Raw genomic sequence first — 17427 nt, 5'->3', positions numbered from 1 at the left:
GCTTTAATGTTTTGTGTACATGTCTTGCACAAACAGATCATTCACCTGCAGTTTAGTGTTGAGCTCGTGTGAAAATATGTCCGTAGCAAACGCAAAATCAGAAATCCAGCTCATGTTGCTCAGCTCAGGAAATTCATCAGCCTTCCCAAGTTGCTCCAAAAATACGCCAATCTCCTCTGAGAGCTCCCACGTGCATTGAAACACTTTGGAGTAATAAAGCTTGTCCTGGTCCCGCATCAGTTTCCTCCAAAAACACAATGAACTGACGGTGCTGAAGTCCCCTTGCGCGTTTGTAGTCGACGAGTTTCACGACAGGATTCACAACATGATTCAGCTGTAATACCGATTTACATAGAGATTCCTGGTGGATGATGCAGTGGAGGAAAATGACATCCTGGGCAGGGTTTTCATGTTTCACTCTATTCTGGATTCTCCTCAGCAGGCCAACGATTTTCCCCGTTAAATTCGGAGATCCATCTGTGGTGACATTGACAAGGAAGCTTCATATTTTTGATGACAGCAGACACCCGGTCAAAGTCCTCTGCCGGTGTTTGTCCTTTCATAGACTCCATTGTCAAAAACTCCTCTGTTATTTCAAAAGTGTCGTTGATACCTCGGATAAAAATGAGGAGCTGAGCAGGGTCTTTGACATCATTGCATTCATCCAGCGCTAAAGATTACAACGTGAATGACTCCGCCTTTTGTTTAAGATGCTCTTGATATCTTCATCTATTAGTTCCACACGGCGAGTAACTGTCCGCCGTGATAAACTGATTTCCTCAAATTTATCTTTGGTATCCGGGCACAAAATACCTGCCGTCTACATCATACACTCACCCTCAGACATTGTTTTGCTGGCCATTGCTATTTTGAATGAAAGCATAAAACTAGCCTTGGTACTTCACTCCTGAATGGCAGTCTGATGATGAAAAAAACTTTGTTGAGCCTTTAAATTACCTGCCAACTTCTTTTGTTCTTCTTTTGTTGACAACTTGCTAGCATAGTTAGCATGCTTTGTAGCAAAGTAACAGGCTAGTAATATACTCTTTGAAAACCGCAACAGTTTCTTGGCATAATAGGCAAACAACAGATGATCTGTGTTTAGTGAAAAAATATTTAGTTGGCCACTCCGTATTGAACACTCGACATTCTTTGTCCACTCCGTATTGAACACTCGACATTCTTTGTCTACTCCGTATTGAACACTCGACATTCTTTGTCCACTCCGTATTGAACACTCGACATTCTTTGTCCACTCCGTATTGAACACTCGACATTCTTTGTCCAATTTCCGTTTCTTAGGTCCACTGATCTTTACAGCGGGGCTGATGGATCGAGAAGGGTCAGAGGGTAAAGTGCAAACGTGGAAGAATTGGCCTACGCGTTACCTCAACATAGCCAATGCATCTACAGTGCCATCTGTGGAAAAACATCGGAATTGCGGGAAATATAAAAAAAATAACAAGGTTGATTAATGTAATATTATCAAGTCCGGCGGGCCGGATTAAAACATTTAACAGGCCGCATGTGGCCCCCGGGCCGTAGTTTTCCCATGTCTGGTCTAAGGTGTAGCCTGCCTTTCACGCAAAGACAGCTGGGTTAGGCTCCAGCAATCCCCCGCAACCCTTTCAAGGACACACAAGGGATAATTACGAATCAAGCACACCTGGTCACATAAGGAAGGGGAACCCAGAGCGACATACATCACCCAGGCAGCACACAGGGAAACATTCACATACACACCTCCGCCCAACTCCCGAACAAAACGTGACAAATCCGGATCGTCTTGGTCACTGGTAGCAGATGAATACGTCATCGTCGATTGCTAATGTTGTCATGCTTTGAGCATGATATGCCCATGAGCGCCAGTCACTTCTGGCCTTTTCACTATAAAAATATAGCGCGCAAGCAAGCAATGTACCTTGATAGTAAAGCTGTCAGCGACATAGAGCGACATCTACAAAATATTGAATGTAGTGCATACAAAAGGCGCACCGAACAACAGTGCCACGCACAATATTTCCCATGCCGGCTGGGCCGCCAGTCGCACCCGTGCCGAAGCCACACACTATATTCCCCGTGCCGGCTGGACCGCCAGTCGCACCCGTGCCGAAGCCACGCACAATATTCCCCGTGCCGGCTGGACCGCCATTCGCACCCGTGCTGAAGCCACGAACCAGGTTTCCCATGCCAAATGGCTCGCCTAGTTCCTGCCCGCCAAGTTCCTGCCCGCCAAGTTCCTGCCCGCCAAGTTCCTGCCCACCAAGTTCCTGCCCACCAAGCTCCTGCCCGCCAAGCTCCTGCCCGCCAAGCTCCTGCCCGCCAAGCTCATGTCCACCAAGCTCCTGCCCGCCAAGCTCCTGCCCGCCTAGCTACTGCCCGCCAAGCTCCTGTACGCCAAGCTCCTGCCCGCCAAGCTCATGCCCGCCAAGCTCCTGCCCGCCAAGTTCCTGCCCGCCAAATTCCTGCCTGCCCATAAGTGGCGGCAACTCGCCGGGTCCCCTGGACAAGGGGGTCGGTGGCGGCGACTCTCCGGGCCCCCTGGACGAGGGTGTCGGCGGCGGTGGCTCTCCGGGGCCCCTGGACAAGGGGGTCGGCGGCGGCGACCTCCGGGCCCCCTGGACGAGGGGGTTGGCGGCGGCGACTCTCCGGCCCCCCTGGACGAGCAGCCATGGTAAGGTGCCCGACGACTTTTCTAAGATTCTGGTGTCTGTTAAGGCCAGGGGGCTTGGCCAGCACTTAAAGGGCCAGCGAGGATGCCCGCCGGACCGGCTACTCCCACTCCTCTCCAAATGCCGGCGTGGACGCCCGCCGGATCGGCCTCTCCTACCCCTTGTCACCGGCCGGCGCGGACACTTGCCGGACCGGCCACTCCAACGCCTCGTCACCGGCCGGCGCGAACGCCCGCTGGACCAGCCACTCCCACTCCTCTCAAGATGCCAGTGCAGACGCCCGCCGGATCGGCCTCTCCTACGCCTTGTCACCGGCCGGTGCGGATGCCCGCCGGATTAGCCTGTCATATGCTTCGTCACCGGCCGACGCGGATGCCCGCCGGACCGGCCACTCCCACGCCTTGTCACCAGCCGGCGCGGACGCCCACCAGACCGGCCACTCTCACTCCCACACTGCGTCACTGGTCGTCGCGTTGTCTTGGGCCGGCGCGGACGGCCGCCGGACCGACCACTTCCACGCCTTGTCTCGGGCCGGCGCCGACCCCCACCGGACCAGCCACTCCCATGCCCTGTCTCGGGCCGGCGCGGACGCCCGCCGGACCAGCCACTCCTTAGTCTCGTCACGGGCTGGCGCGGACACCCCCCGGACGATGTTAACTGGTAGCCTGCTTTTTTCTTCTCGTGGACATTCGGCATTGGGACGCCTGGAATCCGTCCCTTAGAGGGGAGGTACTGTCAGGAGTAGCCCTGCTGCTATTCCCACTCATTTTGGCCCTCCTGCCCTCCTTACTTCCTGATTTGTGTATTTAAAGACCACTGAGTTTGGTATTCAGTGTTGGATCGTCTGCGTAGATTACTGCGTAAATTCCTGCGTAGATTCCATTGCCATGCAGCCACGCTACCTTTCTCCTCGATGTCACTTGTTCTCCATGTTCCGGTTTGGTTTCGTTTTCGTTTCACAAGTCCTTGTTGTTTTGTAAAATCCCTTCTAAGTTATTAAAGTTGTTGTTATGAGCACAAATTGCCTCGTCCCCATCTTCTTCCCCGCGACTGGGTCCTAATCCTTCCAACCTCGCCGAAGACCCCTCACATGGATGTAACAGCAGAGAGTTGAATTTTTTTATGGTGGCCAGAAATGGCTGTCCGATCCTAACAGACGTGATTGAATTTCTTCACCTTCTCTATATGTATAAACTTTCATTTGTTAAAGCTGAAAGCAGAGTTGATGTATGAATTGTTGTTTTTTGCTAGCGAGTTTCCCGATATTCCCGAAACTTTTTTCCCTGTTACGAGAAAACTCGGTGAGACACGATGCTCCAGGCTCCACTGACCCAATTTTGTTGTAAGGTAAGATGCCTTTCCACGTCATTTACAAACGTCATTCTCGGAAGAATTTCCAGGTTTCCAGGTGCTCCCCGGAACACTTTTTTTCTGTCGTGATGTGAGTTATAAAACATACACCCATCCATAAATCACTTTTTATCTATTCTTTAATCCTTGTAAAGCGTGATTTATGGATGGATGTGCATGTGTGTGCACGCACCTGGAAACCACACTGGAGTGTTTCCGCTTAGTCATTTCCACTTGAGGTTAGTTGAGGGAACTAGGCAAGTACACCGCCATTGTGTCAGTTTTTATTTTCGTCATATGTTTACAATGTTTTACCAAAAATAACAACCGAACATTGCTTAAACAGGTAAAATTCATCAGCCTTTCTTTTGAAATTGACCATCAGTTTTCTTTACTTTTTCCTAAAAGGCATAATCCTGCTTCTGTATTCTGCATTCCTTTTTTGCATACTTTACATACGATTGCACCGTCATTTTCACCAATTATGCCAAAAAAGAGGAGTTCTCATTTCGTATCGAGTTGGGAAAGGCGGAAACAATTGAAGCGCACCAAGATGGCAGTGCAATCTTCTGCATTCCAAAGTGGTGGCGAGACTTCCACCTCGCCGGGAGCTCATGATTCTTCATCTATATCATGGTTACATAGCCCCGACCATGCTCAGATGCCTATTACTGAGTGTGGACAATATCAGCTGTGGGGCCCGCATGCGTGTAACTGAAATTTTCCTTTCTCATCTAACCCATTTTTCAAAAGAGATTTTTTTAATAGCGCAACAATTGTCCTTTGGTTCAAGACAATTGGCAAAGCCGGGCTCCCTGCTTGTTTCAAAATAAAGAAAAGATAAACAGATGAAACACTAAACAAAATGTATTTTGCCGTCTATCCAGTGGCGGGCCGTGCATTTCACACCTAGGCCTTCAGTAGTGCTATGTGTGAATCAATCCAACCCTCAATAAGTATTTTATGGCTATAAAACCTTTAATGCAGCTACAGCTGCGACACATATAAAAAAGAATCAATAATAACCTAAAAAAATTGAAATATTATTTAGGAAAATAGACATTCTACTCACCAAAAAATATTTTTATTTATACACAAAATCCATCCTCCTTTCTTTCCTCAAGAAGATTTCAATTACTATGTCATACAGATTACACGTGCGTTTCAGGTCCATCAAGAAGTTATTTTCTATCGCCATCAAAGCTAATGCTGACAGTCGAGTCGGTCCTATTGTATTTCTGGAATAAGTTTTGATTCTGTTTCGGGCTGAAAATGTCCGTTTGACAGAAGCAGTGACCACAGGGATTGTCACTGTCAAACCCACTAATGTGTACAGCCGCCCCATGCTTTCACTCAGATTTTTCTGCTGAAGGAAGTTAAGGAGATTAGTGGGAGATTTTCCTGGCATACATTACAATCAGTTCTGTTCTTAGCCAAGACAGATCGAAAAGTGTACCTTGGCTCTGCGTTAAGATGGAGAAGGCTGTATGTGGGAAAGTTTTCTGGTATTCCTGAAACTTCTGCGGGTCGAGGAGGGAGCGAAACATCAGTCTTTCGTGTTCTTGAAATCTGGTCCGCGTCTGGCAAATAATATTGTCCAGAATCCTGTCGTGGAGTTGGTGGTAGTGCGTGGGAGAATCTTGCGCTTGACCTCTTCGTGCGCTTGGAGCACCCGCACTGCGTTCAGTGGCCTCGTAGATTTCCTCATATCGTCTCCTCTCATGTTCAACTGTGTCACAAAACTCCTTTACTCTTGCAAGACAAAACTGTACATCCAGTTTGTTGTTCTGTAGTATTGAAAAAAGCACGTCTGAATGCTCAAAAATGCTTTTTTTTCTTTTTCTTTTTGTCCTAATCTGAAAGTCTAAAAGTTATAATAACGATAAACCAAACAGTCTGTGATTCAGATATTTCTTAGGCCAGCAGAGAAGGCATTGAAGGCCCTGACGGCCCGCCACTGCAGAACTGATTGTGAAGGCTTTGAGGCAGATCTGATCTGGCAACAAATAATGGCTGAAATGTGATTGGTTAAATGCTTCAATATGAAAACACACATCTGGAACCAGTGCAACCAGGGGGGAAGGCAATGAAAGGAAGCTAACAGACCATTTGGAATAATAAGTATTGCTGGACAAAATATAATATGATTCAGATATTTCTTAGGCCAGCAGAGAAGGCCTTGAAGGCCCTGACGGCCCGCCACTGCTGAGCCCTCATAAAGATCAACACACTCAGCCAAACCGGCTACAATCACTCAAGACGTGCACTGCACGAACGAAGCACTTTAGACTGAAACCTCTCCATGTACATTCAATCCAAGCACCTGAAGTACTTGGAACCACCCCGCCAAATCATACCATACATATCATACTCGGCCACATCGCACCCCTCAGCGCCTGAAAGACTCGATTTGGCCACAACAACTCAAAATTTGCACTGACGACACACGAAAGGCCATACTCTAAAACCCTAAAATTTATACAGTGCAGGCCAATGCAACTCAAGAACCTGAAGCACCCGGAACTACACCGCGGTTCAATCACTGAGCCCCCATTAAATTCAACCCATTTGGCCAAATCATCCCCCCGAGCGACCGAAAAGCACAGCCCGGCCACAACTACTCAAGACGCGCACTGCAAACAAATGAAGCACCACAGAGTGAAACCTCCCAATGTATGTCTTCTCAGATCCAAAGCAGAAAAGGAGCATCCAGATGGCTGTCAGAGCGAAGTTTAAAAGCCAGTGTCTGGATTACTTTGTTTGTCAACATTGAAACACATTGAAGGGGGGGGGGGGGGGGGGCACGTGGAGTATTGGTTGCCCCCCCCTACAGTTACAATGCACACAAGCACACGCACGCACAGGCACGCACACACAAAGACACTGGTAAAACCAGCAACATGGCCAGTCTTCGTCCTTAAACAAACCTTGTGCTCTCATGAATTCTTCATAATTTCCATGACCGCGAAACTTTAAATTGGAACTGTTTCTGTTCAGGAAACAGTATAATGTTGACATTTGGTCTTTCTACAGATCCTCGGGAAATCATAATTTCTTGGTGCAAAAACATGTTAAAAATCCAACCACAAAAACAAACTCATATTCCAAGAGGCTAGTGGCATATTGTCATTCATGTGCTTTGCATTTTGTGCTAGAGTTTTCATTGTTTGCAGCATGTCTTAACTCATGAACTATTAACATCTATTAAACATGATAAAAGATTGGTGGCCAGTTATCCCTCACAGGCATCCTCCAAGTTTGTTTTTTGCTTGTCTGGCAGGTGTGAGAGTTTCAGTATGTGTTAACATTCAAACCTACACATTGAATGACTGTTTGCCATGGACAAACTTTCCACTTCTTGGCACAAAAATGCTCTTTTCCACTGTGTGCGTATGCATGCGTGTGTAAATGTGTGTGTGTGTGTGTGTGTGTGTGTGTGTGATTACAGGCTGAGTAAACCCCCCAAAATGTATAAAGGTGCCTTTTGTTAACCCCAGGCTAAGTTGAGGAGGTAGAGAGGGTGGGGAAGGAGGGAGGCAGTCTGGAACAACCATGAATGTACCCTCAGTTCCCTCAGACATCACACATCCCTGACTACTTTCACAGCGGTACTAGAAGAGAGGAGGTGGACCTCAATGTGGGGAAGGAGTGGCATCAGCGTGAAGGTGGGGAGAGTGTAAAGTGTATCATTGAGTAAGGAAGTGGAAAGAGGGGTGTGTTTAGCAATAGAGGCAGTGAGCTCATTGGAACAGCAATGTTGTTTTATCCTCCTACCAAGCATGTCGATTTTGGAAGACATACAAACCACCAGTGTGCCAGCTCCCTCAGTCACCCCAGACCACTGCGGCAGAGAAGAGAACTCGTTGCAATCTTAAGCATCATCATATACTTCTGCCCACGCGACTTTCCTCTGTTGGCAATCAGATGTGCATTCGTGACACTCTCAGACTTGGAAGGCTTTTTGAGTGAGTTCATCAGTCATTTATTGTATTGTTTTCTGCTCTTTAATCTTTGACCTCACCATTTCCTCATTGTGCCGATAAGAGAAATAGGATGTTAAACTTTGCCATAAATACTACCTTGTAATTGGAATAAATTAGCTGAGAAAGCTAGAAGGGTGAGACCACACAAATAAGTGCCCTGATATGATTAATTTAGTTTCTTTGTGTGATTTTTCCTCAGCTGTTTCGGACTCCTGTCGAAAATGACCCTCCAGGTCCTTTGTTGCCAGGAAGGGGTAAGTATCCTACATTGTCCTGTCACTCCACCATATCTTTAACCTCGGCCAATTGCTCCACTTATCAATGATTGCAATTCCCCTTATTAAGCGATAAAAACCGTACAAATGCAACGCGGCACATATTTATTCACATAGGGCGCACATAAAAGCCATTTTTTTTCTCCAAAGTAGACGGGGTGGCCCAATCAGTCTGCACTAAATTTAAGATTCTGTAGATGTCGCTGTATGACGCTGACAGCTTGACTCTCTGGCTACATTACTTGCTGACGGGGAATGCGCGTGTGCATGTCATGCTTAAAGCATGACAATGTTAGCAGTCGACGATGACGTTTTCGTCTGCTACCAGTGACCGAAACAATCCGGATTAGAGCCGAAATGGGTAAAACGAGATAGGGGTTACAAAAAATTTACTTAAAAAAAAATCCCATCCAAAGTTTTTAGTGTTTGAATAATTGTACACAATTTGAAATGATCAAAAATGTATAAAATAAGGGAAAAATGTATAAATTGACAGATATGCTCCACAGAGACAAAGTTTGTTGAAAAAATACAGGGTATCTGTTTTTTTTTCTTAATTTTAGTTGTTTTACACAGTCATTTCAAACAGCGTGCAATTCAGATGAATAATTGGGTTGTTTGGTAGATAGATTGGTAAGTGGATAGCTAATGATACTGTATAACCCAGCACCACTCAAATTTTGAGCCCATGTCAGTAACCCCTTTATTCATAGTTCCAAAAATTACAAAGAATATTGTGATTTGTTCTTGAAATCTTTTGGTATTTGCCAAAATATGTAAATGATTTCATCCCAGTTAAATGTTGTGACATATATTCATGCCTAGAGATTTGTCCCAGGATCGACCTCTTCTGTGTTTTTGTGGCTTCAGAGCTTAGACATGTTCTATCCAAAAACTTTTGCCCTGCTCCTGATGAATTTTCATCATGTTGTGGTATTTCAGAAGAAAACTTCACTGCTGTAACATTGTGCCAATTTCACTTCTGTGGTTACTTTCCTTTTCCTTATTTTCTCCCTTTGCATGGTGTAAATATATGTCCAAAAGCAAAAATATATTAACATAGACTACAACGACAGTGAACAGGGGAGAATGTAAGTAAGGTTTTCACACTGTGAGCACAACTGTTTCTGATTGCTCCACACACTTGTGTTAATGAGAAAAATGTGAGCACAGCAGAGGGAGGTGAGGAGGACATGAACAACTTTGTTTGATCCATGGTCCCCAATAATTTACAGATTAACAACTGTACTCATTGTTCTAGGGTATTTTATTTTTATTTTCTTATTTTTAAATACAATTCAATTTTAATCTATTGTTCTACTGTTTCTTTTTTTGGTGCAGCAGGGACTGTTGGAATACAATCAAATGTAATCCTAATTTCCCATCATGCCAAATTTTGGCAACTCACAACGCTGCTATTAAAATACAACACCCATTAAGCACATGAAGTCACAAACCTAGTTGACTTGATTCACGCCATGTGAAATACCACACCAACTTGCTGGCTGTCTAGCATTATAGCGAATTTATTTTTTGATGAGAGTGCACAGTATTTCAAAAGTTTATGTGAATCCTCTTATTCCTACCACTGAAAAATCATTTTTAATAGAACATAATTTTAAACTTTATTCAACTTGTTTGTGTTCACAGAGGAGCGCCAAGACAATGGCAGAATATCCTTTGTCAATCACAACACACGAACTACTCAGTGGGATTACCCATGAACCCAAGGGTGAGTCTTTGGTTACGGAGTTGATATAGTAAAAGTGTATCTTTGTCACCTGCAGTAAGTGTTACTCCTTATACGGTTCTCCTTACCCTGAAAATGGGCTGGTTTTAATCACTCTAGTCCCATTGCCCCGTAACAAATTAGAAGAAGAAAAATCCAAGAAATGTTAAAATTTCTATTTTGTTCCTATATGTGTTCTTAGTTGTGTGGGATCCACTTTTTCCCCCTTATCATTCGTGAAACATTTATGGACTTTTTATTGCTGTGTCTTCACTGTGCTCTTACTGTTTATTTAAGTTAGTATAGTAGATTTTTTTTAAAGATCAGTGCATTAAATAGCAACACATCATCAAATCTAAGGTTTTCTCATCAATATTACAGAATTAATTATTGCTGATCAACTAACTAAATAAACAGCTGTAACAATGAGCCAAAAATGTAATTAGGTTTACAACAAAAATGTAGATTTTAAAGAGACACCTTTCCACCAAAAGATAACTAGTCTACTTTGTCTTCTTTGTATTTGTACAGTTCAAATAGTAATCTAATTTGCTAAAAATCCCAGGCCTTAACTTGGTCAACCAGAAGAAAATGTTGTCTTCTATAAACCGAAATTATGTACAACTATAGGTACAATACTACCACGCTAAAAGGGAATTGTACGAAGTGCCTAGGTCAATAATGCCTCTCCATAGACTCAGCCTGTGTTGTAATAGATTAGCATAGCACATTTGAACAGTTAGCTCTTTTACACACTTAGCATGGGTCAGTATGTAGGTTAATATACAATATAATATAATTATAGTATACACAGACAGGGGGCTTTCTTAGTCAAAATTAGACGCACATTTATTGGCAACAAGCAGAGGTTCTCAGCTGCGGCGATCCCACCTGCTTGTTTAGAACCAAAAGACAGTTGTTGCGCTCTAAAAATTCTCTTTTGAAAAATGGGTTATTTGAGAACGGAAAATTTCAGTTACACGCATGGCACAGCAAACGTGTGTATAATTATGTACAGGTATGGTGCAGAAGAAGTTCAGCACTTCAAATCAATCAAGCAAAATTTACAGATATGATATGAGAAGCAATTCAGCAGTTCAATTCAATCAAATTTGATATAGGACTTGAGCTGGGAAACAGCACCACCGCGTGTCTAAGCATGATTACTACTTACTGACATCAGCAGACATAGTAACTGCTGAGCTTTGTCATTGTCCCAGAAAAAAAGGGTAGATCGCGTAAAGTTGGCTCCTTGAAAAGTAGATCTTTGAGCAAAGAAGTTTGAGCACCACTGTTGGAGCGAGTGGTTAGTGCGTCGGCCTTACAGCTCTGGGGTCCTGGGTTCAAATCCAAGTCACGTCCACCTGTGTGGAGTTTGCATGTTCTCCCCGGGCCTGCGTGGGTTTCCTCTGGGTACTCCGGTTTCCTCCCACATTCCAAAAACATGGTAGGCTGATCGAACACTCTAAATTGCCCCTAAGAATGGGTGTGTGTATGGCTTTCTGTCTCCTTGTGCCCTGCAATCGGCTGGCCACCGATTCAGGGTGTCCCCCGCCTTTGGCCCAGAGTCAGCTGGGATAGGTTCCAGTAACCACCTCCGCAACCCTAATGATGATAAAGCGGTTCAGAAAATGAGATGAGATCTTTCATGGGGACCCTGAAAAGTGAAAGAAAACATGAAGCAGGTTTTAATTTTGTGCAAAATCAAGGGTTTTTGTCGTTTCGTAGCTTGACGGTAGAAGCCACTTTAAAAAGCAGATAAATGTCGCATGTGCGCCTGCGTAGTGCTGCAAAAACTGTCATCGTTTGTGGTCTGAAAGTTTTGCATGTGTTAAAAAACTGGGTCAAAGGTCAAAAATGCGACCTTGGGGTCAATTAGAATCGATTTTTTGAAGAACCAAAGCCGAAATTCAAAAATTGGACCATGTTATGACACAATTCACTATTGAAGCTAACCATAGTTGAAAACCGCATTAAAATCGGACGTCAAATGTGGAAATGGCGTCCAATCCGTATGAAATGGCTGTTTTTGGAAGTGTCCAAAATCGAGGGTTTTTATCGATTTTTAGCAGGATGACACGAATGACCTGGAAAATGATGCAAATGCAATGTTGTCCTTGTCGTGGTGCTTTTACAAAACAGAATGGTTTTGAACTGAAAGTTTCACAAGTACCAAAAAAGAGTTGCACTTTTCCGACTAAGTCTCATGTTTTTAATAGTTTGGCTGAGCCCCCTGACTTATACACAAGTGCAAGTTATACAGTCGTATGAAAAATTTTGGGCACCACTGATCATTTTCAAGATTTTCTTTATAAATCATTGGTTGCTTGGATCAGCAATTTCAGTTAAATATATCATATAGCAGACAAACATTGATATTTGAGAAGTGAAATTAACAGAGCTGCCAACTTCTCCGGAAATTCCGGAGTTTACTACGGACAAGCAACACAAACTCCGCGACTCCTGATACCCTCCCTAAACTCTGGAAATCCAAAAAATGGTCACTTAATTTTTTGGGGAAGCAACCATTTCAGAAAAATACAAAATTTCCAATTTAAATGCCTCGAAATTCATACCATCACATGGCTTCAGCCATCTTATTTCCACATTTGATTCGACTGCACTGTACACCGGATGAATTTGGTAACACGAGTGCATTCTGACAAATGATTCGTCTTGTGCGACTTCAGCGTGGCAATCGAATCGGAAGTGATAGCTGGCCTCTATCACTTTTCACATTTTCGTTTTTTCATAAGGGAAGCAAGCATTATTAAGTCTTTATGTCTTTAACGACGTCGAGCTTAAAAACGTAGAGTGGACCCAAATGCAGGGAAGCAGGCACTGGACGAGGATAGAGTGCTCTAAAAATACTTTATATTTCCTTAGGCAGAAGGGGTTTCACCAAACTTAACGACTTAGAGAAGAAGAACAAAATCAAACCTGACGTGGAACGACATGAGGTAACGAGGAACTTGGAACAAGGAACGTGGAAACATGGAGCATAACAAAGCAGAGAAAAGCAGGCCATCCGACCATGACAAATCAATCATGTGGGGTTTAAATAGACAGAACGAGGAACTGATTGTCAATCACACGCAGCTGGTCAACGAGAGGAAAAGGGAAGCCAGGAAGCAAACACACACACTCACACAGGGAAAAATGATTAACAAAACCCAACCAAACCTAACAGCACCCCACCACTAAGAGACAGATACCAGACATCCCAAAACCATGTGACCATAACAAAAAACGCAGGTGGGGCGAGTGTTATGGTGGCTTCGAAACTTAGTCCGGCCGGTCCAGCGTAAGGGAGCATTGGGCTGGCTGGTCGGGCCATCGTCCAGTCCGGCCTATGAGGAAGCGTTGGGCTGGCCGGTCCGGCAGTCGTCCATTCCGGCCTGTGAGGAAGCGTCGGGCTGGCCGTTCCGGGGATTGTCCAACCCGTCCCGTGAGGAAGCGGCGGACTGGCTGGTCGGGGCGTCGTCACGGCTGGCCCACGAGTCAGTAGCCGGGCGTCTTGCCCTGGACAGTTTCTGGAGCGGTGACGGCTAAGTGACAGAGCAACTCACCCAAAAGAGGGGCAACTTCGTCTCGACCGGGAAGCATGACGGGTTATCGTCTTCAGAGTCGTCGCCTTCGGCAGCGTCGAGGCCCCCGCTGAGAGAGTCGCTACCGTCAGGACCCCGGCCGAGAGAGTCGCCGCCGTCAGCACCCCCGCCGAGAGAGTCGCCGCCGTCAGGACCCCCGCCGAGAGAGTCGCCACAGTCTGGGCCCCGGCTAAGAGAGTCAATGCCGTCGGGGCCCCTGCCGAGAGAATCGCCATCGTAGAGCGCGCAGGAGCAGGGCGCCGGAACTGGAACATGGGAACGGGGCGTCGAAATGGGAACACATGGACAGCGAGCCGGAACGGGGACACGGGAACGGGGCACCGGAACGGGGACACATGGATAGCTAGCCGGAACACGAACATATGGGCGGCTAGCCAGAATGGGAACACGGGAACGAGGCGCCGGAATGGGGACACATTGGCGGCTAGCCGGAACGGGACCACATGGGCAGCCAGCCGGAAAGGGAACACAGGAACGGGGTGCCAGAATGGGTCCCCATTCTGTCGTCATCATGTGCGGCTAGCCGCAATGGTGAGCGAGAGGTCAGGAGTGGAGCTGGCAAACGGGGAGCTGACTCGGGGGCTCCAGCGTCCAGCCACTCCTCCTTTCTTTCTCCACACCGTGGTGCTCGCTGCACCCTCCAGGGAGACGGCGTAGCACGACAGTATCTGGCATAAAGAGATGGCCAACAATGCTGGGTTGCATAACATTGTCAGGGTCAGCATGTTTGTCGTGGGGTTTCGTAATAGTGATTTGACGAAAGCTCAAACTACAGTGTTTTTTCACACTTGTTTTCCACACAGTACTAAGCATATCATATCTTTTTCTTGTTCCTGCGCGTTTTCGTTATGCCTTAATTCTTGCCTGTCGACTGCCGACAGGAAACAGACAAAAGGAAAAGAGACAGACAGAGAGGGGGCAGGAAAATCGCACACACACACACAAACAACACACACACATGCACGGTAGCCTATAGTATTAAATATAAAAAATAATAATCCATCATTAATTGTCCGTACTCAGACTGTTTTGGATTGGATTGGACTTTATTTATCCCATATTCGGGAAATTTCATTGTTATAGTAGCAAGAGTGTGAGAATGCAGATACAGGAAAGGTATTTGGATTGGATTGGATAACTTTATTCATCCCGGTCAGAGTAGCAAGGGGGTGAGGATGCAGAAATAGGAAAGGCATTTAAGACATAAATAGATAGGTAATAAGTGGGTTAATAAATAAATATATGAATAAATAACTATTATATATATATATATACCACCCACAAATATATGAATAAATAACATATATATATATATATATATATATATATATATATATATATATATATATATATATATATATATATATATGTTATTTATTCATATATTTGTGGGTGGTATATATATATATATATATATATATATATATATATATATATATATATATATATATATATATATATATATATATATATATATATATATAGTCCAAGAACAGAGAGATGTCATCTGACTGTCCAAAGTGTGAGAATGGTATAGCTCTGTATGCACACTTGATGTTAAATTAAACCTCATTTGGAGTTTTATGTTTTCTCTTTGGACATTTCATGTGCTGGTAAAATTTCAGCAAAATACTTTTGAGATTTGCTTGATTAAAATCTCCTGCAATTATGTGTGGGGTACTTGGATAGGCGCTCTGGTGATTGTTTATCCTTACAGTCCGGTGGGATGTAGACACCTAGATCTCTAGACAGAAAGAAGGGTCTGAATCTCAACGACATGAATTTGAGGTCTGGGGAACAGTATCTATCCAGAAAAGTGCTATTGTTACACAATCCCTCATTTACATAGATGCAAAGCCCACCTCCTCTTTTTTTCCCCGAGTCGCTAGTTCTGTTTGATCTGAATAGCGTCGGGTATTTGTGGCTATAGCTATGTCTCTGTGATGATTAGCTAGCAGCATTCTCAAACCTAGTGATTAGTGGCGAGCTGTAATTCCAAATCGTCCGTCTTGTTTAGAATGGATCTGACGTTGGAGAGGTAGATTTGAGTGGTTGATTTTTTTTTGTTTAGTCAACAGGCCCACTCGACAGCCTTGCTTCTGTTTTCTCTCCCAAACCTGCCTCCTTTGCCGGCCAGGCCCGCTAACAATCCATGGAGGGTTTCTTTTGTTTATAATCAATAAATTGAAATACAGTGGTACTTACGAAATTAATTGGCTCCAGAAGCTTTTTGTCATCCTTGTATTTTTCAAAAGTAGAGTCATATTTTACATTGAATCAGCATAAACCTTTCCACGATCTTGATAAAAGTATACCAATGTATGTAAGCTTGTATGCAAAAATATAAGAACTATTTATTTAGCCATTAAAATGATAGCACAAAACTGAAATCATTATATGCAGCTCTTCAGACGTGTCTGTCTCCTAAATCAAATGGTGCGGTAGGAACAACATGTAAATAAAACCTGAAAATTTGAACCAGGTCAATTAAAATACATACACATGTACATAAACCTACAACTTCAAATTATGTTAGGCGCCTTAACAAAAACGCACCGCAAGAACTGATAAAGAGGTCAAATCTTTTTCTTTTGGTCAGATGGTCGCGCTCATACTGTCATTATTGCAGCTCTGGCATCCAGGTGCTTTCCCGTAAAAACGCCATCTTCTGGTTGGGCTGCCTTCCTCTGGCAAGATGACGCAAAATGGTTCGCATCTACAGCGCGCCACCCTTGTGCCATCAGAGAGCAACTGGTTCCTGCTAGTGAATGGGAGGCCAGGTAGGTGTTGGGAGATAGCTAAAAGGAAAGCAACTCCTGCGCAATTATATATGTATATATATGTATATATGTATATATATATATATATATATATATATATATATATATATATATATATATATATATATATATATATATATATATATATATATATATATATATATCAGTGGCGGGCCGTCAGGGCCTTCAAGGCCTTCTCTGCTGGCCTAAGAAATATCTGAATCATAATATACTTTGTCCATCAATACTTATTATTCCAAATGGTCTGTTAGCATCCTTTCATTGATTTTCCCCCTGGTTGCACTGCTTCCAGATGTGTGTTTTCATATTGAAGCATTTAACCAATCACATTTCAGCCATTATTTGTTGCCAGATCAGATCTGCCTCAAAGCCTGCACAATCAGTTCTTGCGGGCTCTGCTGCATTAAACTAGACTGTTGCCACGTTGTTTGAGGACTCATTTTGACAAGTGTTGACCCTGCCTCCTACTGCAATTAATAAGTAGTAAAATATTTAGTAAATTGTGTATATTTTTATACTTCATTAGATCATGAATGTGTAGCCATACGACCTTCATCGGAGACTTTAAATTATCATGAGAGGAGAGGAGGGCCTTGATTATGGTGGCATTACCAGGTAGTAATAAATTTAAAATAGAAATTAGAAATAAATAAAGAAAGAAAAATAGTATAAAACCAATAAAATGAACTAATTATTTGTAGAAAAAAAATCTATCATCGTTCCGGCAACTCCGGTTTCCTCCCACATTCCAAAGACATGCATGGCTGATTGGACACTCTAAACTGCCCCTAGGTATGAGTGTGAGAGTGAATGGTTGTCCGTCTCCTTGTGCCCTGCGATTAGATGGCCACCGATAAAGGGTGTTTCCTACCTCTGGCCCAAAATCAGCAGGGATGGGCTCCAGCACCACCCGCAAACCTAATGAGGATAAAGCGGTTAAGAAGATGAAAAATGAAAACAAAAATGAAATGTGTAATCGTGTCAGGATGAGTGAAATATATAAGCATCA

At 44.0% G+C, this 17427-nt stretch overlaps 1 protein-coding gene across 8 annotated transcripts in view; it reads left to right on the top strand.

Annotated features, from left to right (window-relative positions):
* Nucleotides 1-7733: 7733 nt before the first annotated feature.
* Nucleotides 7734-17427, top strand: part of meak7 (MTOR associated protein, eak-7 homolog) — a 92449-nt gene continuing 82755 nt past the window's right edge. For 3 of the 8 annotated variants that reach the window (XR_013299537.1, XR_013299538.1, XM_077595849.1), the window contains exons 1-4: nucleotides 7734-7987; nucleotides 8205-8259; nucleotides 9931-10012; nucleotides 16247-16397. Coding sequence is in view for 5 of the 8 variants with exons in the window: in XM_077595849.1 (XP_077451975.1) it covers nucleotides 16386-16397 (12 nt within the window). In the remaining 3 variants the exon portion in view is untranslated. The remainder of the gene's footprint in view (nucleotides 7988-8204; nucleotides 8260-9930; nucleotides 10013-16246; nucleotides 16398-17427) is intronic. The other 5 variants (XR_013299536.1, XM_077595846.1, XM_077595847.1 and 2 more) reach the window with 3 other exon arrangements.

The sequence above is a fragment of the Stigmatopora argus genome, chromosome 3, assembly GCF_051989625.1.
Source record: "Stigmatopora argus isolate UIUO_Sarg chromosome 3, RoL_Sarg_1.0, whole genome shotgun sequence".
NCBI classification, from domain to species: Eukaryota; Metazoa; Chordata; class Actinopteri; order Syngnathiformes; family Syngnathidae; genus Stigmatopora; species Stigmatopora argus.
The sequence above is the reverse complement of the archived record's forward strand: the minus strand, read 5'-3'. Positions and strand labels throughout refer to the sequence as shown.